Genomic DNA, 23,915 nt, shown 5'->3' on the forward strand with positions numbered 1-23,915 from the left:
ATCTGTTCCTTCTAACAAGGAAAACAAAATATTTTTCAGAATTCCTGTAGCAGACATTTCCTTGGTCTCATTATCTTATTAGCATCAGAATTCTTGACTACATCTAACTGCTGAGAGGGTGGGAGGGCAGGTGGAGGCTCTAGGAAGCAGAGACAGGATTCTCATAATTGGTTTAGACACTCATGGTTTAGACACCTGGCCCGGGCACGGTGCTTCAAACAAATTAAACCACAAGAAGTTGGATCTTGGCTAGGCAACCAATAGTGTCTGTTATACAGACTGTGTTACAAGAGAAACTTAGTATAAGTCATTTGTCATGTTCGCATTGTGATGAACACTGTAATGTACTGCCCAGGTCCCCCTTCGGGAATAAAGGACAGATTATCCAGCTGCTGGGTTGCTCAAAGGAAGGCAGGCCTCAAGCTATTAGCAACCTTCAGGTATTACCTCAACTGAAGAGAGCCACCTTACCAAGGACATGCCCCCTTCCTAGGGCTCTTCATCAACAGGGGCCTGCAAAGGTCCTACCCCCATCCCTTCCCCTTCGCTCCCTCTCACTCTTCTCTCCTCTCTTCTTCCCCTCCTGCCTCCCCCCATTCAGAACAGCTCTGAAAGGTCATCTCATCTTCAGAGCTGGGTTGGCTGAAGCGTCTGTTGAGATTGCATTGAGCTTGACTTTTCCCTCTGCCCAATCCTGCTTTTGTCCCTTGTCCCCTAGAGAGCACTTGATCCCAACTGCACTCCTAGTAATCCTCCTGCGTGCAGATGTCCATCTCAGAGTCTCCTTCCTGGAGAACCCAATTTGCTGCAAAAATAGAATAGGAAATTAAATGTACTCAAAACACCTTCCTTTCTCTATTTTAGTTTCAAAGTTTATTTGGAATTCTGAAGTAATTTTTTAAAAATTAAAGTTATTAAAATATATTTTTTAAGACTGTTACATACCAATGAAATTCTTTGTCATTTCAACCTTGGCAAGTGTGAAAATATTTGCCATCTGTACCAACTGTTCATTTCCCCAGTTGAGCAAACATTTGATTTTGTTTACAAAAATTTATTTTTTTGGATATTATTTTTCTGAATATAAAATTAAGCCTAACATGTCCCGTGAGTTTAATTGTTAAGCTGAACTCTAAACAACCACAGCTAGCAGAAACAGACATTTTTATTATCACACAAATAATTTAGGACTACATTCTCTTTGTGAAAGATTCAAATAATATAGAATTTTATAAAGTAAATTCTCCTTCCTTACAATCTCCCTCTTCCCTTATTTTAAATTACTAATTTAATTCTCTTATTTTGCACAGGTCTATTGATGTTTTCTATTACTTCTCAAATCAGTTTTGGTAATTTGAGTCTTTCTAGGAATTTATCCATTTCATCTGTGTTAAATGTGTAGGCATATAAATTTTTTCATATTTTATTATAATTCTTTTAATTCCTATAAGGGTCTGTATTTATGTTTATCAATTTTATGGATCTTTAGAAAGAACCATCTTTTGATTCCACTGATATTTTCTTCTATTCCATTGATTTCTTCTCTAATCTTTATTATTTTCTTCTTTCTACTTTAAGTTGGATTTCTTCCTTCTTGCTTGCCAAGGTAGAAGTTAAGATTATTTATTCAGACTTTTCTTCTTTAATTATGTAAGAATTTAATAATCTATACTTTTCTTCTAAGCATTGCTTTAGCTGTCTTCCATAAATTTTGACATGTTGTGTTTTTATTTTCATTCATTTTAAAGTATTTTGCAGTTTCCCTTATAAGTTCTTCTTTGACCATCAGTTATGTAGAAGTCTGTTGTTTATTTTCTAAATATTTGGGGATTTCCCAAATATCTTTCTATTGTTGATTTCTAATTTAATTCCACTATGATAAAAAATACTTTGGCTTATTTCAATCCTTTTAATTTTTTTCAGACTTACTTTACGGGATAGCATATAATCCTGAAGACTGTTCCACGTGTGCTTAAAAATAATGTGTTTTGGGGCCAGCCCTGTGGCTTAGTGGTTAAGTTTGGTGTGCTCTGCTTTGGCCGTCCAGGTTCTCGGGTTCAGATTCTGGGCGTGGACCTACACCACTCATCAGCGATGCTGTGGCAACGACCTACATGCAAAATACAGGAAGACTGGCAACAGATGTTAGCTCAGGGCAGATCTTCCTCAGCAAAAAAATAAGAATAAAAAGTAAAAATATTGTGTATTTTGCTGTTGCTATGTTAAGAGTACTCTTTAAATGTCAATTAGATCCTTTTGACAATGTTGTTCAAGCCTTCTATATCCTTACTCATTTTCTCTCTGCTTCTATCAACAACTGAGACAAGAGTAGCTAAATGTCCAACTATGGCTGTTGTATTTTCTATTTCTCCTTAAATTCTGTCAGTTTTTGCTTCATTTGTTTTGGGGTTCTGTTGTTATGAGCATGTATATTTATAATTATTATATCTTTCTGGTGTATTGACCATTTTATCACTATGAAATTTTACCAACAAAATTATCTCCAGTAATGTTCTTTGTCTTGAGGTCTATTTCATTTTATATCAATATAGCCACTCTAACTCTGTTATGATTACTGTATGCATGCATTTTTTCTCATCTTTTACCCTCACCTATTTGTATTTTTGAATTTTAAGTATTTCTTTTGCAGACAGAAAGATCTTGTGTTTTTTTTTTTCTTTTTGGTGAGAAAGATTGGCCCCTGAGCTAACATCCATTGCCAAACTTCCTCTTTTTCCTGAGGAAGATTAGCCCTGAGCTAACAGCCATGCCCTTCTTCCTCTATTTTGTATGTGGGATGCTGCCACAGCATGGTTTGATGAGTGGTGTGTATGTCCACACCTGGGATCTGAACCTGCGAACCCCAGGCCCTGACAAAGTGGAGTGTGCAAACTTAACCACTACACCACTGAGCTGGCCCCAAGATCTTGGTTTTTTAATCCATTCAATCTCTGCCTTTTGAGGAGAGTGTTCGGCTCATTCACATTTAATGTAATTATTGATATAGTTGGGTTTATATCTGCCATTTTGCTATTTATTTTCTAGATATCTCATTTTTTTTGTCCCTCTATTTTTCTATTACTGTCTTTTGTGTTAAACAAAAATTTTTTGCATGCCATTTTGATTCCCCTGTTGATTATTTGAGCTGTATTCTTTGACATTTTTTTTTGTTAGTTGCTCTAGGGATTAAAATATTCATCTTTAGCTTTCACAATTCACTTCAAGTTAGTACTGACGATTTCAGTAGACTATAGCATACCAGTAAAGCTCCATTTTGTCTTTCCCCATTCCTTTGTGTTATTGTCATATATATAAAAACTTTCAGATACATTGTAAACCCAATAATACTGTGTCAGAATTATGGCTTTAAACAATCTTCTGATTTTAAAGAAATTAAGTAAGGAAAAAAATTATACATACACACACATAGTATTTTTATTTACTCACATATTTCTTGTGATCTCCATTCCTTCCTGTGGATCTGAGTTACTGTTTGATATCATTTTCTTCAGCCTGAAAGACTTCCTTTGTTTTTCCCTGTAAGTCAGGTCTGCTAGCAGTGAATTCTCTCAATTTTTGTTTACCTAGGAATGTCTTTATTTTGCTTTTTTTTTTAAGGGCAATTTCACTAAGCTATAGGATTCTTGGTTGACTGGTTTTTTTTCTTCCAGCACTTTCAATATGTCATTCCTCCTTCTTGTGGCCTCCATTGTTTCTGATGATAAGTTAGCCATTAATCACATTGTTGTCATCTTGTATACGAGTTGTTTTTCTTTTGCTGCTTTCAAGATTCTCTTTCCTTTGGCTTTCAGGAATTTGACTACGATGCATCTAGTTGTCTTTTCTTTTGTGTGTATATCTACTTGGTGTTTGTTGAGCTCTTGGGTCTGGAAATAAATGTTTTTTGTCAGAATGGGAAGTTTTCAGTCATTATATTTTAAAATAATTTTCTGGCCTGTTCTCTCCCCTCCTTCCATGACTGTCAATAAATATATGCTGAAATTCTTGAAATTGTCCTATAGATGTCTGAGACTCTATTTTCAATCTCTTTTCTTTTTGTCCCTTGCATTTGACAGTTTCTATTGGTCTGTTTTCTAATTCACTGAGGCGTCTGCTATTTTAAATCTGCTATTGAGTCCACCTGGTGAAAGTTTTATTTTCAGTTATTATACTTTTCAATTCTAGAATTTCCATTTGTTTCTTTTTTTGTAGTTTCTATTTCTCTGTTGAGATTTTCTATTAGCTAACTCAATTGCACATTTTTCTTTAATTCTTTGAACATACTTTTCTTTCTTTTGACATATTTAGATAGCTGCTTTGAAGTCTTGGTTGCTAAATCCAACATCTGGGTTCCCAGAGGCAATTTCTATTGACTGCTTCTATTGACTGAACCCCCAGGTTGGGTTGCACTCTTCTGTTTCATAGCATGTCTTGTAATGGTTGTGTGAAAATAAAAGTTTTAGATAACATATTGTGACATCCCTGAATTCTGTTTAATTTTTCTAAGTCTCATTTTTTTGTGGGGTTTTGTTGTTGTTTGTTTGTTTCCTTATTTTAGTTACTTGCCTGGACTTAAACCACAGAATCTCTCTTCTTCTCAGTGTGAAGCCAACAATGTCTCTGCTCAGTATTTTTATTTATTTATTTTTATTTCTTAGCATTCCTTCTTGGGGGCCCCCCTGTGTCTGCATAGTTTAGTAGTCAGCCAATGATTTGGGCAGACACACCGTAATTCTCTAAAGCTTTCTCACACGTTGCTGATTGAGATATGTGTGCGTTGACGAACACCTGCAAAGTTGCAGCCAGTTCTCAAGTTTACCTTGGCTTTCATTTTTCTCTGGTCCCTCTTAGGTCTCCAGGACACAATGCATAGCTTAGCAATCAGACAGGGATGAGTGGAGAGCTTATCTCAGTGCTGTTATGGCTCTCACATTAAATTTGTGTCTAGAAGATCATTTGTCCTAAACCAGGCATGCAGCCTTGGGCTAGCAAAGTTGTGGTCTTTCTCCATTCATTCTGAAATGAGGCTGCTACTTTTAGCCAGAAATGTGCATGGGGTTTTCGCACCCATCCTTCCTTCCTCTTTGCTCTGCTCGCTGCCCCACCCCTCACCAAATAAAGTCTGCTACTTCTGGCTCTAAAGCTGTTGTTTTTTGCTGCCATTTTCAAGCCAATAAGCTACCAAGCAACAAAGGGTGAAGGAGGAGAGGGGGAATGAGAGCAGCTGGGGCCAGAAGACCATGGACTGCTGCCATTCTTACCTGAAACTGTATAATTTTCCAAGAATAAACATTTCTTAATTTTCAGATGGTGGTTTTAGGCATTTTCCCCCTTTACTCTTGCTTTGTACTTGTTTCTTTGCAAAGTGGAACTCTATAACCTCCTCATGTCACTGTTACCAGAAGATTGCCCTCCATTTGACTTTATAACAATAGACATGCATGATTTCGATGAGAATACCATCAGAGGGTTCAGTGGCTATTTCCTTAATAAGATAATATACCTATATCTTTTTTATATACCTATTTTGTCTCTAGAATTAAATCTATATCTAAATATATATTTATACCTCTATCTCAAACCAAATCAGCATAGTATTTAGTGTTGAAACACTAGAAATATTTCCAATAGTAAAGTGTTGGCATATTTTTTACTATTTTTTTCAATTCCTTCAGAATTTGCCTGTTTAGATGTCTCTTTTGGGGTTAGTTTTGAAAATTTATATTTTTCTAGGAAATCATATCTTTCAACTACATCTTCAAATATATTTACCTGGAGTTAAACAAAATACTCTTTGTAATCCTGTCAGTTTCCTATATATATTATTTTTCCATTTTTATTTCTTAATTTGTGTATTTATACTTCCTTCATTGTAACTAGATTCGGATAGCCAATAATTTATCTATTTCAACGTTAAGGTTTCAAAGAACTAACATTAAATTTGTTTATTGACTATTTTTTGGTTATCTAATTCATTAATTATTGCTTTTATCTTTAATTCCTATATTAATTTTCCTTGGATTTATTTTATAGTTCTGTAACTAACTTATTGAGGTGGGTATTTAATTCACTGATTTAATATTTTATTATATGTTAATGGCTTAAGGTTATAAATTTTCTTCTGAACTCTTGTTATACTGTAGCCCGTCAGTTGATAGCACAAAGAAATCTCATATGCCCTTTATCCAAATACACAAATTGTTAACATTCTCCCGCTTTCGCTTTACATTTATCATTTGCTTGCTTTTTCTCTCACTCTGCACATGGATTTGTAAATTAACTGTAAATTGCAGTTATTATGCCCCTTTATCTCTAAATACTTTAGTGTGTATTTTCTAAGATCGAGGACTTTCTATTTCATAACCACAGTGCACTTGTCAAAATCAGTAAATTTAACATTGATACAATACTGTTATCTAATTGACAGTCCATATTCTAATTTTAACAATTATTCCAATAATGTTCTTTATACTTATTTTCCCCCTTAGCCTAGGATCCAATGCAGGATCATGTGTTGCCTTTACTTGTCATGTCTCCTTAGTCTTTTGTAATCTGGAACAGTTAATTACATTTCTTTTGTCTTTCTTGACCTTGATGTTCTTGAGGTCTGGGGGCCAGTTATTTTGTAGCCTGCCGCTCAGTTTGGGCTTGCCTATTTCCTCATGATTGATTAAAGCTTTGCATTTATCACAAGAATACCAGAAATATACTTCTCAGTGCACTATATCAGGATATATATGATTTTGTTTTGTTCCATTATTGATAACATTAACTTGATTCTTAGTTTAGGTTATATCTTCTGGATTTCTCTACCAAGAAGTTAACAGTTTTCCTTTTAAATTAATAAATAATTTGTAGACTTTTTTTTCAAAGTTTGTAATTTTGAGATAGGTATGTATCCTTTTGCTCATAAATCATTCACCTATTAGTTTAGCATCTATTGGCAATTTTTTCTGAATTAGTTATTAATCTGATAGTTTCAAAACAGTGGATTTTATAACTGCATCATTCCTTCTACATTTATTAGTTGGCACTCTATTCTAAGAAACAATTTTACCATCTCATTTATTTGTTTGTCAACAAGAACTCATAAATTCTTATTTTTTTTTCTCTTTTCTATCTCCATATTTTTAAAGTTAGATTTATCAAGGTATACCTTACATATAGTAAATATTTACCATTTAAAATTTTTCCTCAAAAAGTTCCCTTGTGTCAATCCCTTCCCCAGCCTCTAGCCCCCAAACCTATTGATCTCATTTCTTTTCCTATTTTAATTTCAATTTTTTTGCTAGTATAAAAAATACAATTAAATTTTTATCTGTTCATCTTATATCCTAAAGCCCTGTTACACTTGTTAATTAGTTCTAGATTTTTTTTGTAGATTTATGTCTTATCTGTAAGACAGTTTTACTTCTTCCTTTCCTATCCAGATGCATTTAATTTCTTTTTCTTATCTTATTGCTTGGGCTAGAACCTCCCATACCATGTTGAATTAAAGTGGTGAAAGTGGATATCCTTGCTGTGTGCCTATATTAGAGGAAAAACATTCAATAATTCATAATTAGGGATGATGTGAGTTGTAGGTTTTTTGTAAGTACTTTTAATTATATGGAGGAAATTTCCTTCTATTCCTAGTTTCCTGAGTTTTATTTTTTAGTCAAGAATGCATATTGGGAGTTTGTCAAATAGTTTTTCTGCCCCTATTGAGATGATCGCATGGTTGTTTTTGTTTTTTTGTGTTTTTTAGTCTGTTAATCTGCTGATTTACATTGATTGATTTTCTAATGTTAAACCATCTTTGCATTCCTGGGATAAATTCTGCTCACTCATGATATATTATCTTCTTAATATATTGCTGGATTACACTTGTAAAATTCTGTTAAGAACTTTTCCATCTACATTTATGAGAAAAAATTTGTCTGTAGTTCTCTTTTCTTGTAATTTCTTGATCTGATTTTGTTATTGGGTTAATACTGACAGCATGAACATCTAGTACTTCCTGAGCATTTCACATGTACAACACACTGTTCTAAGTAATTTACATATAGTTTTAAATTTTTACTTTTGATGTCATTTCAGACTTTACAAAACAGTTGCAAGAGTAGCATAATGTATTCTCATATTATCCCTTTCATTTAGCATCTCATATTATACCTTTCATTTAGCTTCCTCAAATATTAACTATCTAGCACATTGGCTTTGTTATTTTTTCTTTCTCTCTCTTTGAGTCTTTTCACTTTAAAGATTCATATCTTAAACTCTGGGAAATTTTCATGTACAGTTCTTTTATTATATTCTCCCATCATTTTTATACAATCTCTCCATAAATTTTATCCTTAGTTTTGTTTTATTATGCAGAACCAACTTAATATTATATAGGACATCTCAGGTATTATTTTAGGGTCAATAAAATTTCCCTGATAAATCTAGTTTAAAACTTCAAAATTAAATGCTCTTATTTACTTTTCTGTGCTCTGGAGAATGACTCTACTTACAAAATTGTAAAGTTCATGACTGGCAGGATAGATAGTGTCTATCTAAAATTAAGTTTATCCTCAGCCCTTACTTACATATTTATCACTCCAGGTCCATTCTCTGTTCTTCACCCCTCTTTGAGGCATGGGAGGCTGACTTCTATGGACTGCATCATGAGGGCTGCCTTTCTCTCTAACTTCTTTGGGTTTGACCAATGAGGAAAATTGGCAGGAGATTGGATGGCAGAGGAAAACAATATCGGGATGTTTTTCCCACAGCTCTCTCCTTGACTTGTCATAGCTGGCAGTGGTTGTGTTTTTTTACTGAAAGCCATAGCTCCTGTCAGGCAGCTCTCTCTCTTACAGCTACATATCTCACTGGGTTACAGTAACTGATACTCCTCTAATACTTTCAAGCCTGGGGCAGCCATGGGCTCCCTCTTTTGTTAACATAAAAGTGTTTCACCATTCCTTGTTCTTGCCTTGAGCACTGCCTGCACCTTTTTAAATAGTTCCTTCATTAAACTCACTTAACTACCCCTTTTGACTGTTGCATCTGTTTGCAGCCAGGGCCCTGACTGGTGCATCACTTCTTGGTGTTTCTGCTTCCACTCTATGTTCCTAGTCCCTAGAGCCCTCCAACTAGAGCTTGCCTTCTCCTAGAAATGTTCTAGCCTCAAATCTCTTATTTTGATCAAAATTTAATGTGCTGTGTGTTTTATCTGGTGGAGAATCCACTAGAACTAGTCTCACTATGTAAACTATTCCTAGGATGCTAATTGTGTTACCTGCCGTGGGTAAATTTTAATGGCTCATTCCTTTATAATCTCAAGCAAAACAGCTCCAGAGATGAAATTCATATATGGTTTGTACAGTTGATATTATTTGTGGTGTTCCTCAAATAAGCCAAGCCCCGAATGTAGGAGGAGACCAGAAAGTAAGAGCTAGTTCAACAGGAAGAAAAAATTACTTGATCCAGTGTTTCCATAAAATACATACCTCAGAACAGCAAAATCCTTTGAAAAATAATAACAGGATGTTCCTCTTGTGCAATGATTTTTGGAAATACTGCATAATATATCCTCCTCGTGAGAAGAGAAATGCATATTAGCTCACTAGAGCTTTGAGAAGTTCTACAGTAAATAAACCAGTTTTACTTTGTTTGAGCCAGTTATGTTTCAAATAAGAACAAAATTTCTCAGATTGCTTTAACTTTGCTAATAGCTCTTCCTCTCTCACATCACATAGAAATCTGTGTGATGAGGCAAATTGTTTTATTCTAGAAAATTTGGATACTTAAGCCTTTCACATGTAGGAAAATAGACTATATCTGCTATTAGCCACTTCTCTCTTTTGTTTCTGAATTTTTGTTATTTTATTTTAGTGTTTGATTTTTCCAAGAATTCTGGTTCTGTAGGGCTGTAATAAATGTGATAAATAGATCTGAGAATCTTATGCCAAATCCATGCATTATTCTATTGCTTTTAACTTGTTTTTTCCTTTCCTTCGGAATAATTGTGTTTTCTGGAGGATCTTATAGTGTAAACTCAATGAAAATATGAATCATCAATATAGTCTAATTGGATTTAATTGTGACACCAGAGTTAATTTTGAATAATTTCGCATTTTAAAACAGCGTAATTGGATGCAGAGGGGCCCCTCCCCTGCTGTCTTTCATAAAGTTTTTTGCTTACTTTGTATTAGCTTCAATCTTACTAAAGAATGATTCACCAGGATAAAGAAAAATCACAGAGAGGTAAGTTCTGTTTCTGTAAAACAAAGGTATTCTAGAGAGCCTTTAAAATAAGGAAACATCTTTTATTCCAACTATAAAAGTAGTGCATGTTATTGTAAATAATTTAAATAATAGATAAATATACAAAATGTAAAGTCAAAGTTCCAGATAATCTCCTACTAATAACTACTCTTAACAGTTTGGAACCCCTCAGACTTAAAAAATATGTGTGTGTACATATGTATATGTATGTACACACAGATATAAGTTAATACACTATAGTGATAAAGATTAATTATAAAAATAATAGATAACCATAAAAAAAGAGATTTGAAAACTGGGCCTCTTTCTATATTCTGTGACCCATATTTCTGAGTGTGGAAGCTCTGAATGGCAGCTGCCATTTTCATGTTTTTCATTTTCTTTTGGCAACAAATCTCAATTTTGTTGACCTTAAAATTCTCGTTTCTTGACAGATACCCATCAAAACCCCATTTCTTCTCCCAAATTTCCTACAACATTTCTAACTGCTTCAAGCTTGTCAGGACATTTCTGCTTAGTCTAGCTATCTTCTAAACTTTATTTTGATAACCCATCTCATTAAAAAGTACTGCAGAAGCCTCATGTTTATTTATTATTCGAACATGGCTCATGAAGTCATCATTCAAATCTCTGGAAACATTCACTAATATATTTCATAACAAATATATATCCATAGGCTTTTTAACATTCTGATAATGTCTCCATGTGCTCAGCCATCTATATTTAATGAAAGGCTATCATTTTCTTTTCCTAGCAAATTTCAAACATCTCTGGAGCTATCTAATGCATGGACACAAATTTTCTGTGTGACCTTGGACAATCTTGCTTCATCTCTGATTATATAAATCTGTGGAATGGGGAACATTGTAATGCAGATCACTTTTCAAAATATTATAATAATTAGATGTTGTGAAGTGGTTAGGATTTATCAGCCTAAGTTTTACTGTTTTGGAGATGCCAATCATGTATCATGTACGTTATATTGTTTTAAGCCATAGATAATCACTCAAGATGTACTACAAGCTGCCTTACTGACCTGAAGAGGGAGGGTATCCCTGTTTCCTCTGCTCTTGCCTTCCCAGATTTCTGCAGACTTGCGTGTGTAAGTTCACAGACTTGAGGCAGCGAAGCCCTTACGCTGTCCCAACTGGGGGGTTTGGTTTGAAGGTCTCTCCTTGTTGGGCTGTCCTGAGAGGTACACCTCCCGGGCTAACCACAGAATTCCTGCATTTTTACCTGAGTCATTCTTCCTGAGTCTGACCTTCTCTCCATCCAAAGCCAATTACCGAACACCCTCATTGTTTCTGGGTTTGTGCTTTATGAATCAGCCAGGACGGGGGCATCCTTGTTCCCTTCTTTTCCTATCCTCTGCATTGTTCTTATTCTGACAAGGGATGCTTGCTCCTAAATTTCCCATCCTGAGGCCCCTTCTCTCTCCCATGTCCTCTACATGTCCCAGTTGATATAGATGGGCATCTACTTTGCCCATGTGCCAAGTTCCTGCTTAGGTAATCTATGCAGTTCCCTTTGAGCCTGGGGCCTCTACTCTGCTTGCCAGTTATCCTGTTTCAGGACCAAAGCTCAACCCCTCAAGGCCTCCCCACAGCTGGGCCCTCTCCTCTTGAACTGGTGTCCCAGGTGTCCAAACTTACCTGGAAGTCCAGAATTCAGCTCCTCAGCAGTCTCCATTCCTGTGTTCCAGCTAACTCTGGGATGGATCCTTCTGAGTCTTTGTTGTCCACTGGTCTCCACATGAACCTACGACTTCTATTCCCTCGAGCTCTTGGTCTGTGGGCATCCAGGCCTGGTTCATACAACCTGTCACCCTGCTAATGGATGGCAGCCGAACAAAAAGTTCTCTGCCAAATAGGTTCAGAAAAAGCTCTGGTAAAAAGGTTTATTAAAGGTTATTAAATAAAGGTCATTAAAAATGTTTATTAAAGCTCTGGTAAAGGTTTATTAAAAAGGTTATTCAGGTTTCCTTTTTGTAGGACTTACCTAAACCTTTCATAAACTAATATGCATCCATGAAGGTGAAAATAATATATAGTTTTTCCAAACACGTTTGTTGAAGGAGCGTTTGTTTTCCAAGAGTTTCTTAAAAAACTAGTGTTCTATGGAACGTATTTTGAAAATGTTTTTTTTTTTTACAAAGATTAGACTAGGGAATCTCCACAGTCTCTTTCAGTTTTACAGGTTCTGATTCAATGATTCACAAGAAATACGTAGGGGAAGTGATTAAAGTGAAAAAATCTGTTAGTGTTGAGCCAACTCTGTCCAAAGAATAAAGAAGCACTGTCTTTGGGTTTCTAGGGAGTTGTTTTCTATAATGAACAAGAAGACAGCAGAAGACTAACATTCTTTTATTATTCACTCACTCTGAGACTATTTAGTGAGACCCACAATGTGCCAGGCGTTATTCTAGACCCTGGACTTTTAATGATACATAAGGTCAATACCGTCGCTGCCCTCGAGAATCTTAGAGAAATCAGCGAGAATAAAGTATCCTACAAGCCATCTAATAACTTTGCCCCGAGTCTAGGCAACAAAACTCTTAAAGTTTTTTAGTTTTTAAAGTTTTTTAGAAAATTTTAAAGTTTCCTTAAAAGTTTAAGTTCTTAAACTTTATCTCCTTTTGTCATATGCTGGATTCAGGTTTGTCATTCTTTTATCATTAAAGAAAATTGGTGGAGTGCGTGAGCAAATGTGCACAGATTTGCAATAAGCAGCACATATACATACACAGAAACGCACACAAACCCTGTACCTAGACAAGGCCGAGACATTCTTTGACTGACTGATGTTAAAAATAAAACGTTTCCATTGACATATATATATGAGTTTCTCAGAGCATTGTCCAGAACACCTATATTAATGTAACCAGGGGGTGCTTGTGAAAATGCAGATTTCTGGGCTCCCCTCCAGATATTCGGATTCAGTCGGGCTCAAGAATACGCGTCTTAAACCAGTGCCACATAACATACTTGTGAACACTAACCTTTAAGCACTTCTAGTTTTGGGACTCTGGGGTGGCAGTTGAGAGCTGGAGCTTGTTGCCAGGTGGCCCTCGATTGGACAGAGGGACTTACATTGGCTGGGATAAGGGATGGCGGGAAAGAAAGCAGGCACCCAATCTCCAGTGAGATAATGTGCAGAAGGTACCTGATACACAGTAAGTTTCGAAGTGCTCATCCCCTCCCCTCCGTCATGCCTCAAAGAAAATACCACCAACAGCTGAACACACCTGGAGACTTCTCACTGTTTCCTCCTTGGTTTGGTATATTTTATTTTGTTTCCCTGTGCCCTCACTTGTGGGGAATCTCCCTGGATTCTCTCCAGAGAGATGGGAGATCCCTCCTAGTTTAATTCATACCTTGATTTCATGATTTCTTTTAAATTAGAGTCATATTGATAAAAATGCAAATACCTGAGAACAGAGGCTTGTGGGATTTTTCTTTTCATGTTACACGAACATTTAAGAGCCTCCCGGTTTCAGATAAAAACTCTAGAAGCCTCCATCACCACATTTCCTGTTTGTAACTGAACAAAGTACACACAAAAGATTATAAGAAACAGAAGAGAAAAAACTGAGGTACAGATAAAGACAGTTTTATGGTCACGCTGTTTCTAACATAACAGAGCAACATCACTTAGAAAAAAGTTGGTGGGAGTATTTTTAATCCATACATTTGCCTTATGATTACATGAGGATTTCTCTGAGAGAAGAAGCATGTCAGGTAAGTGGCATTTTAAATTCTTTGGTTCCATTCCTAAGCCTAAAAATTCCCTTAATAATTTCCAAGTCTCTAACAAAAATGACACTTAAGATGTGGAAAGTAAATTAGTTTATACAATTATTTTTAAAATGTGAGATAACCTTTAATATAATTAGAACATATTTTCAAATATGTTAATGAGAATAAGTTGACTATTTTTTCTTAAAACAAAAAAATTGGGCAATATTTTATAATATAAAGCTACTTGTAGCTGTTCAGTAAGTGCTTATTGATAATTATGCCATTTAAAGTACTTGTTATTCTTAAATAAACTTTCGTTGACGTGCATATTCCTCTTTAGCTTAGTTATAAAGCAGTTTAGGAGTAACCACATTCTAATTCCTTAAGAGTTTAGGAACCATATTCTCTTCCTAGAAATCACTCCAGTTGTCAGCCTTCAGAGACATGATAATTTTGCAAAGGCCACTGAGAATTCATTGCTTATGAATGGATTGTGAGGGTTGAGTCTACGTCCACTAGCTGAGTGTCTGTTCACGTTGATGGTTCATTCCTCTTTATTCTTTTATGTACTTTTCATTTCTTTAATAAGTATCTTTTTGTGGTAAGAGAAAACATGCCTATTATATAAAGAACTGTGAAATATAAAGGCAAAAGAAAAAATTTTACAAAGTTCCCATCACCTCAAAAAAACACAAGATGTTATGTTGTATTTCCTTCTATTTCTATACGTTCTACATGGTTAGCTTTTCATAAACTAAATAATAATGTACATAAAATCATATATTCAGCTTTTTTTCACTAACATAACATAACCATTTCTCTTTTTATGATAACTTCTGCCTAATCATTTTAAATAAATGCACAAAATGACATCTATTGAGTTAATTACAGTTTATTAGTTACTTGTGTATCATTGGACATTTATGTTGTCCGTGTTTTTTTAATATTTTAGATGACAGAAAGATGAACAACTCTATAGCTTTTTTATATTAAGGGTTATTTTCTTAGGAAAGATTTTTAGAATTGAAATTACTGAATAAGAGGTTATGAACATTTTAAGTCTCATTATTGCCAAATTGCTTTTCCAAGACTGACACCAATTCACTCTCATCTCAGCCTAGCAGTGTTTCTCCTTAATGGGCTGGTCTCATTTGAGAAAATCTTTACTAATTTGATAAGTACAAGGTGTTAACCCATTGTTTAATATGCATTACTTTGATTGAGGTTGAACATTTTTGCATGGGTTTTTAAACTGTTTATAATTCTATCATTTGTGAGTTGTCTGATTATGTCTCTTGCTTAATTATTGTACTTATAGTACTTTTATTAATTTGTGTGAGCCATTTATAAAGATATGTATTATAATTTCTGTGAATTTGCTTCCCAGCGTTTTGTTTACTGGATTTTAGAATCAATTGACTGGATTAATCACACGGGGAACATAGGCTGACGGATGATCTTTGCACGTTTCCTTATCTTTTCCAGGTTCTTAGATTAGCAAAGTACAAAAATTGTTCCAGGTTTGCTAGTGCCCTGCGAGAAGTGGACACAGCAACACTAAGAACAATTGCCATGAGCTGATGGTGGTGGGGACCTCGGGAAGGGTGCCAAGGCCAAACGCAGTGGATATGACATTCAACTATTTCCAGGATTAATTAATTCTAATTTTATAAGGGATATCATAAAATTTCCTCCATAGCATTTTGTGGTTTAGATTTTCCCTTCAGATGTAATACAGGAATTCCTCCCATGTCAATTAAGACCTTCTACAATTCTACAGAAGAGATAAAAATATAAAGTATTTGCCATGAAAGCCTCATAAATCTTAAAAGAAAAAAATAAACCCCAAACCCAAACCTAGAAACCTTAATGTGAAAGAAGAAAAGAATCAGATAGTATTTTTTGCATTTAGATAGATGAAGTAAAAAAGAAAATAAATGTGAACACAGCAAAAAGATGAAATTATTCCTAGTTAAGTAAGACAGTGTACAAAAAGGAAAACCCAGATCTTTCCTTTTCTCCTACCTCTATGCCTTGTAGTCACTGTATCAATAAATGTGCCGGCATCATAATACCTACTGTGTTTCTGCATTCATGTAAAATCAATATTAGCTGAATCAAATGGTGGAAACAACTCCTTTTGGCTGCCATTAACTTAGTTTACACAGTGATTCACAATTTAGTTATACATTGCTGTTTTTTGAAAAAAGGATTTTCATTGTCTTGACTCAGTTTTGTCTTTCCTTCGGCCTCAATCACCTTTTCAACAATGAAACCTTTCTTTCAGAGACTGGGCAGAGCTCATTTATGAATCATCTTTGAAACTCAGATGTTCTTTAAGTTAAAGATAAGTCAAAGACAATGTTTTATCATTTAATTTAGGTTATGTTTGGCAACGATTTCAAGGAAAGTTATTCTAGGAAAGATTGTCACTTAAAGGCCACAGCTCTGAGAAATATGTCCACAAACTGCTATTTAATATTGCTATTTAATAATACATATCATTATTGGACACTTTTCCAAGTACTTTTTATTTTATTTAATTTTCTCAGCATTCCTGAATTGAAAAAGAAGAGAGAGAAAATGAACAGGCCTTTTTAAAACATTAAAGAAACAGAGCAGTTCAAGTGCTTTGTCGGATGGATTTCCACACGTCTATGCCATCTTCAGAGGGTCTCACCAAGATGCTTCTCCAGCAAGACACAATAAGCACATGTTTTAAATGGAGAGCCAGATATGGATGAAGAGACGTTCACCTGTAGCAGGGCTTCTGGCAGCACTTCAGTCCCTATAGGGTTTCTGAAGTTTACCAATCCCAATAGAAGATCAATAATAAAAGCGACAAGGAGTCTAGTACGGAAGGAACCATAGCATACTGTCTTAAAATCTACCCTCCTCCTCACTCCCATTTGGATACTTTTTTCAATTAAATTCAGTGAGTACTAGTTAAGAGCAATCTTGACACAATCAGAAAGAGGGGACCTTGATGTCACGCAGATGGGGATCTAAACTCCAGTTTTACAATTGGATTAGTGAGGGTCGGTGATTGGCAGAAAGTCACACAGTGAGTGAGTGACTGCGCTCATTCTCTTTCTCCGCACTTTTTGAAACAGACATTCCAATATCCCCTATTGCTGTTGTCCCTCTCCACAGCACGGCCCCTCCACAATATAAACCACTCACTCCTCACGTAGCCTCTGTTCATAATAGACACTCGTTTGTTTAAGGTTGACAGGTTTCAAATTTTGCATTAAAAACAATACCTTATTTATTTGAAAGTCTGGGACTGGATTTGAGAATCCCTCCCAGTGCTCCTACATATGACTCTCATGCTTTTTATTGATGGAGATGGATAGTGGTGGTGCGGGCTGTGTGGAGAGCGACAACGTGTGGCCTTGAAAGGGTCATCAAGAATGTACCTAGTTCAGCACCACACCATCACCACAGTAAGAAAAACTCATTTTATGAGTAGAATCCATGGGGATTGTCATATCAGAACTTTTTGTTTGAACTTTCTGGGGTGCCTGAGATAGATATACACATTCATGGAATGCGAAGAAGAGATGGTCACTGCTCTGACAGAGTTTATAAGCCAAGCAAGAGAAACCATTGAGAGAAGCCATGTCCCAAATACTATAAACTCAGACACTTGCCTCAGTTACAGACCTCCTAAAGGAGAAACAAATCAGGCGCTATATTTATTGCTCTTCTATTGTTAATTGTTTAAGTAAAGGCTGCTGTATGAATCAGACCTGCCAGCAGAGAAACATTACGTTTGTTTAGCTGAGTTTCCTTCCAGAGCACATGTAATTATGAATTCCAAATACTGTCCAAGTACGGTTGGCTTTAAGGGAGTCAGAAGTCTTATAATTAAACCTACTACTATTAGCTCCTGGCAATTGAAAGCTAGATAGAAACTTAAATCATGGTTTTTCTAGCAGACATTGCCTCACTAATAACTTCTTGAGGCCTTTGGCTTTTCAACAGTGTAAATAGCTAGATTCAACTTGTGTGGGAGTTCTTTTTAAACTGATAAAAACTATATAGATGAAAGTAATTACAATTAGTGAGTAATGATACTAAAGACTGCATTAGTTGGGCAAGAATTTTTAAGCACTTTGTGCATCCACTATTACAAGAGGCGCTGTCTGTGCTGAATAGATACCCACATGGTTCTGGAGATTTTCATACTGCATATAGAAAATAACTGGGAAAGGGGAGGGGTGAAGTGTGTGTGTGAGTGTGTATGTGTATGAATGTGTGTGAAAACTTGTACAGATCTGCCATTCAAGTTGAAAATCTTCACCATTTAGCTACTCATCATCTTCTCTTCTCATCTATGCATACTTTGTTTTGTTTTTCTAAATGGGGGCATTTATTGTTGGCAATCAAAAAATTACAAAAGATATCAAGAATGTCACGAAATACAAAGCTTCTAAATAAAAATCTTCCTATTTAAAACTCAGATCACATTACAAAGGGAAAAAATCTTGGAAAACACAAGGGTTATATAGAAATTATAGACTCTTAAAAATCAGAGGAAAACTGGAGACCATACTAAACCAATCTCATACGTTAGAATTTAGCCTTTGTTTTAAAAGGCCTCCAACTAGTTACGTGAAACAAATTTACTGTTATAGTAAATAACAAAACCCAGCCCCAGAGGAATGTACAGTGGGACCCAACTTCTTGTCTTAGTGTTGCTGACATATTTCACGAAAATTATTAGGACTTTCCGTAAAGCCTTTATGTAAAATGTAGGCTCATGACATTGACTTGGTTGTTTCTTTGTAGCTGAGAGCAAAATTATCTTCTTGTAGCAATTAATGGACTAATACAACTTTTCCAGTGCTCCCTTTAACTAAAAAGGAGAAAAGGAAATTTCCCATTGAAATACAATTTTGTGCAAATGATAGGATAGTTTATAGCCAAATCAGTGTAATTTTAAAAGTAAGATTAGGGCTTTCTGCTTACTGCCTTAACATATGCCTTTTTATACTGTGCTATATTTTATTTACCCAAACTACAACTATTTATTGAGTATATACTAAATACTAGATGCTGTGAGAAATGGAAAGAAAAAAAACCACTAAGTAGGAAGGAGATTGCTTTTATTAGTTCTCTCAAGGATAAGTTCTAAAGATTTGTTATTATTTTCTATGTATTTATTTGCTGTCTTATCCCTTCCTCAGAAAGAGAGGTATTAGAAATACATGGAACAGTGTAAAGGATAACCAAATAAGTCAAGACAAAGGGAAAATAAGGAGCAAGGGATACGATTAGTTCACAAAAATGCGTATCATATAATCCTAGAGATTTGCTTTAGGTAGAATGTGTGTCAAATGATACACAAATACAAACAATATTCAGTGACAATATTCATAAGGACTATAAGAGTAAAAATGTGCCACTTCTTGAAGAGAGCCTCAGCTTCTCATATCTGAGAACAAATGATGTACAGTCATGCATCGCTTGATGACAGAGATAACGTTCTCAGAAATGCGTCAGTAAACGATCTTGTCGTTGTTCGAACATCATAGAGTGTACTTACACAAACCTAGATGGTATAGCCTACTACACACCTAAGCTAGATGGTACTAATCTTATGGGACCACCGTTGTATATGCGGTCTGTCATTGACCGAAACCCATGTACGTGGTGTATGACTTTATTAAACTATCTTCTAGCCCATAGCAATCCTAGGATTAATGGATTCAATGGCGAACTTCATAGAGTTGGTTCTTTTTCTTAAAACAGGATTTATTTTACCCTGATAGCAAAGGAAGAAAATGGAAGGGAACAAAAAGAACAATGGGAGGTTTAATTTTTGTTTTCTGACTACAACCTGAAGTTCAGCTCTCTTGCCATTTTAGGGCAGATCGTCAGCTGAGATGGAAGCAGATTTGCTATTGTCTTAAGAAATTTTGGGAACATAACTGGGACGTGACACAGCATAGAAAGTCATCAAAGCCCATTCTACCTCCATTCGGAGGTAGATCCAGAGAGAATCTATCGGCAGGGTCAAAATTTCCTTCCAAAATCAGTTTTGCATCCTTTCAGCTTGTGTTTGAGTGAATGATGAAGGTAGGGATTTGATGCGATACTTCTAGACTGGACTATTTCTAAAGCAAGGTTAGAAGTCACTCAGTTTGGCCAAAGGTAAATTACTAATACATCCATTAAATGCTTAATTTTAAGCCCTGCAGCTTTCTGGTCAACTGTATAATAAATTAGCTGTGAAATGTGTCCTTAGGTAAGTTATATTATACTATACTATGGTATATAATTACTGGGCTAAAAAATAAAGAAGGACATCTGTCAAAAACAATAATTTGAATTTTAAGTAGTTACTCTTCAGCCATTCTTTCTCTGACAATAGCTAGACAGAACAACTGTTTCATGAGGCTCTTCTTGGTTTATGAAGGTAGAACCGTATTATCAGCATATAGGAAAACATCGATTTTTATGTTCTCATAGTAGGAGGGTGTGCATTTACTAAGTAAAAACAAACACATTAGGTCTTTAAGGTCAAAGTTGAAGAGAAGAGAATGAAAGCACATCCCATTTTATGCTTCCTAAGATTTTTATGTGTCTGTGAGGAGATTTTTTCTACTCACCCTGACTCTTATGTTATTGACATCCCAGTTTCAAGTGAGCACATATTTCCTAGGGTTGCAGTGGGCTCATACAGATTACCTCAGTCAGTGGTATTCTCTAATTTCCTTTCCCAGAGGTTTTACTGATGCTAATCAAACTCCCCAAAGACTGATTTTTAAACAAGAAAATAAAATTTTTCATTTACAGTGGTGACCACCTCCATAAATCTAATTAGATAGCTAGTTGTTAGCACCACCTTTCTTGTATCAAGTTTACTGGTAAACAAATTAATAATCTGTAGGTTTTCCGGCAAATATCGACTCAGGGCAGAGGGAACTAGGATGCTGTTGACGAGTACATTCACCAAAGCTACAGTGGCCTAATGAGTTACTCTTCTTCTCACAGGGATCTATTTCCCAGCTGCTGGGAGGTAGGTCCTTTCTCAATAGCACTGGAGACAAATGTAATAGAGTCTTCAACTTGTCTCTCCTGGTTGTGGATGTGTCTAGACCTCATACTTGATCAGAACCTTTCTGTTGACCCTGGTCATTACATTACCCTTCTTCACTCCACTCTTCATTTAGTTTGTCAGTTGACAACACATTTAGTGAGCACCTACTTCGTGCTGAATAAGTTACAGAAGTAATAATAGGAGTCTTACTAGTAGTGAGATAAGAATAATAATAAGAAGAAGAAGAGCTAACATTTATTGAGTATTTTATTAGTGAGAAACACTATCCTACAAATCTCAGTACATATCTTAACTCACTTAATCCCCTAACAATGGGTACAAGGAGGAAATTGAGGCATGAAGACAAAGATAAATATGACATTCCCTCTGTCCTTTGGGAACTTCACAGTTTAGCAGGGGAGAGACTTGTATGCATAAATGATTGCCACAATATTTGTTGAAATGTAGAGGGATATATAAGATGTCACTTGGTGGGGGAAAGGCAGCATTGAATAAATGCTTCAAAGAGAAGGTAGTCTTGAAGGATGACTAGGAATTTGTCAAATGTTAAGGGGAAAGGTAATTTAGGTAAAGGGTAAAGACATAAAGACATGAAATGGTAAGTATGGAATCTACTGAAAATTGCAAGTGCTTCAGAATGATTGGAATATGGTATATTATTGGGTGGGTATAGTAGATAAGTCCTAAAAGAGGCAGGAAACCTAAAGTAACAATTTTGTGGAAATCGTTCATGGTAAGAAAGGAAAAGTGTGATGTCCTCTATGTTTAGGGCAGAGATAGGAGCAGGCACCTTCTCCTGATGGGCCTCCAGAGAGAAGGATCCAGAGAGAAGACAAAGAGACAACTTTCTCCAGACACCATGGAGAAGGGGAGTATACGGGAACAGTGTGTGGAAAGATAGTAGCTAGACCATGAGTGGTGGTTGATGGTGTGTTAATTCACCAAAAGAGCCATAAACATAAAGTCAGGGCCAACAGAACTAACAGGAACAGAGGCCAGACCGACCTGAGAAGGGGCTGCTTAGTATTGTGTTTTAACACCTTGGCCATCAAGATATCAAAATCCTTTAAGATGTGTATATCCTCTGATCTGGCAGTTTGCCTTCAAGAATTTTTCCCTAAAAAAAAAAATTAAGGTTGGTATACAGTTTTAGCTAAAGAGATTCATCACAACATTGCTTATATAACTAAAAATTAGAAGCAACTTAAATGTCTAAGGGATTGCTTAAATAAATTATAGAAAATCCATGCAATGGAATTGGCAGCTAAAAGAAATGGAAGCATATTTTGTTGATAGGAGAAGAAGCACATTATAAAATTATTGGGGGAAAAGCAGATAACAGTATAGTCAGTATAACTGAATCCTACATCGCCATCCATAACAATTTCTGCACAGAGAATAATAAGTTTGGGAGTGTATTAACCAAATTATTTATAGTGATTATCTCTTGATAATAGGATTGTGAATGATTCTTATCTTTTTGCTTTTGCTTATCTGAGTTTACTAATGGTTTTTAACATTGAACATGGATGATGTGTATCATAAGTGTGGCCTCTTTGTAGCACTTAAAGTTCACTTATTTAAGTGTCACCAAATACAGTGACTGTGGAGGTTGAGTGATTAGAGTCTACATTTGGCTGACGGAATAACCTGAAAGGATAGAGGTGATATACCTCAATAGAAAATGTAGTGTGTGCCCTCAAATTGCTTTAAAATGTGGAGGAATTTAAAACAGTACTTAGACTGTGGGTCCTTAAGTGACATGCACAAGAAGAAGAAAAATCTTTAATAATAGAAATCATTAATTTAATCATTAACTTAACAACAGAAATCAGACATTAATACCCTTATATTGTGACAGCAAAAGGGGAAACTGAGACTCATGTGGCAAGTGAGACAGTTTGCTGGCCTTATTTTCCACAATTATGGTGAAATCAACCACCTGAAAAGGATTATTATCAATGGGAGGAGGGGATCAATCTCTCTCTGAAAGCTTGCCTTGAAAATTCCCTTTGACCCAGCAATTGTCCTCCCAGAAACCTTTTCTATGGACAACCTATATACGCACAAAACATCTGTCCAATGAAGTTTCTTGCATTATTGTTTGTAAGAGAAAAACTTTTTAAAAAAATCAGAATGTCCATCTTAGAGAGATGAGTAGATTAGTTATAGTTTAGCAATGCTGTAGAATTCTATACAGCTGCTAAAAATAACATACAACATGGTAAAAATTCCCCAAACACATTTATGTTTTAATAGAAGACCTTACATGTTATTCTCTATTTTGGTATTACTGAAATTTTTAAAATTTACACTCAGCAGGCACTTGTGTTTTTTTAATAAACAATTAAACATGAAAATCAATTCTAAAGATATACACAGTATCATGCAATATCTAGAATTTTTAGTATATTTAAAATATTTAATAAATATTATGTTGTAGAATTCTCATAAATATTTATGGGATTGTGTTCATGATGAATGAATTAGGCTCCTCCAAACTTTAGTGTTTTTAACCAAATTAATTGGTAGGTCTACTGCAGAGGATAAAAGACTATTCAAGTTTTCTTGATTTTCTTATACTTTATGAAGCATAAAAATTCCCTTAAGGAAAGTAAATCATACATTTCACTACTTTTATCAGTTATTCTTTACCATTTATTAATTAACTCCTGAAGAATTTTTATAAGTCATGTACAACATGTCTGGCAATGCAGAGTAGAAAGCAGAATTGCTCCTGTTCTCTGCAGAGCTTACAATATTTTGAACGTCTGAATAACATGGTACAAAATTAAAGAGGGCATAGCAGACTTTAGTAGACAGATTTGCTGGTGTTAAAAGAGCCACAGACTAGTTCA

At 35.3% G+C, this 23,915-nt stretch overlaps 1 protein-coding gene across 1 annotated transcript in view; it reads left to right on the top strand.

Moving 5' to 3' along the window:
* Positions 1-13,583: 13,583 nt before the first annotated feature.
* Positions 13,584-23,915, top strand: part of TRAT1 (T cell receptor associated transmembrane adaptor 1) — a 35,288-nt gene continuing 24,956 nt past the window's right edge. Inside the window, exon 1 of the mRNA XM_014792260.2 lies at positions 13,584-13,988. Coding sequence (XP_014647746.2) covers positions 13,982-13,988 — 7 coding nt within the window. The 5' untranslated portion in view covers positions 13,584-13,981. The remainder of the gene's footprint in view (positions 13,989-23,915) is intronic.

Source organism: Ceratotherium simum, chromosome 15, assembly GCF_057802395.1.
Source record: "Ceratotherium simum simum isolate JZ-2026a chromosome 15, ASM5780239v1, whole genome shotgun sequence".
Lineage (NCBI taxonomy): Eukaryota > Metazoa > Chordata > Mammalia > Perissodactyla > Rhinocerotidae > Ceratotherium > Ceratotherium simum.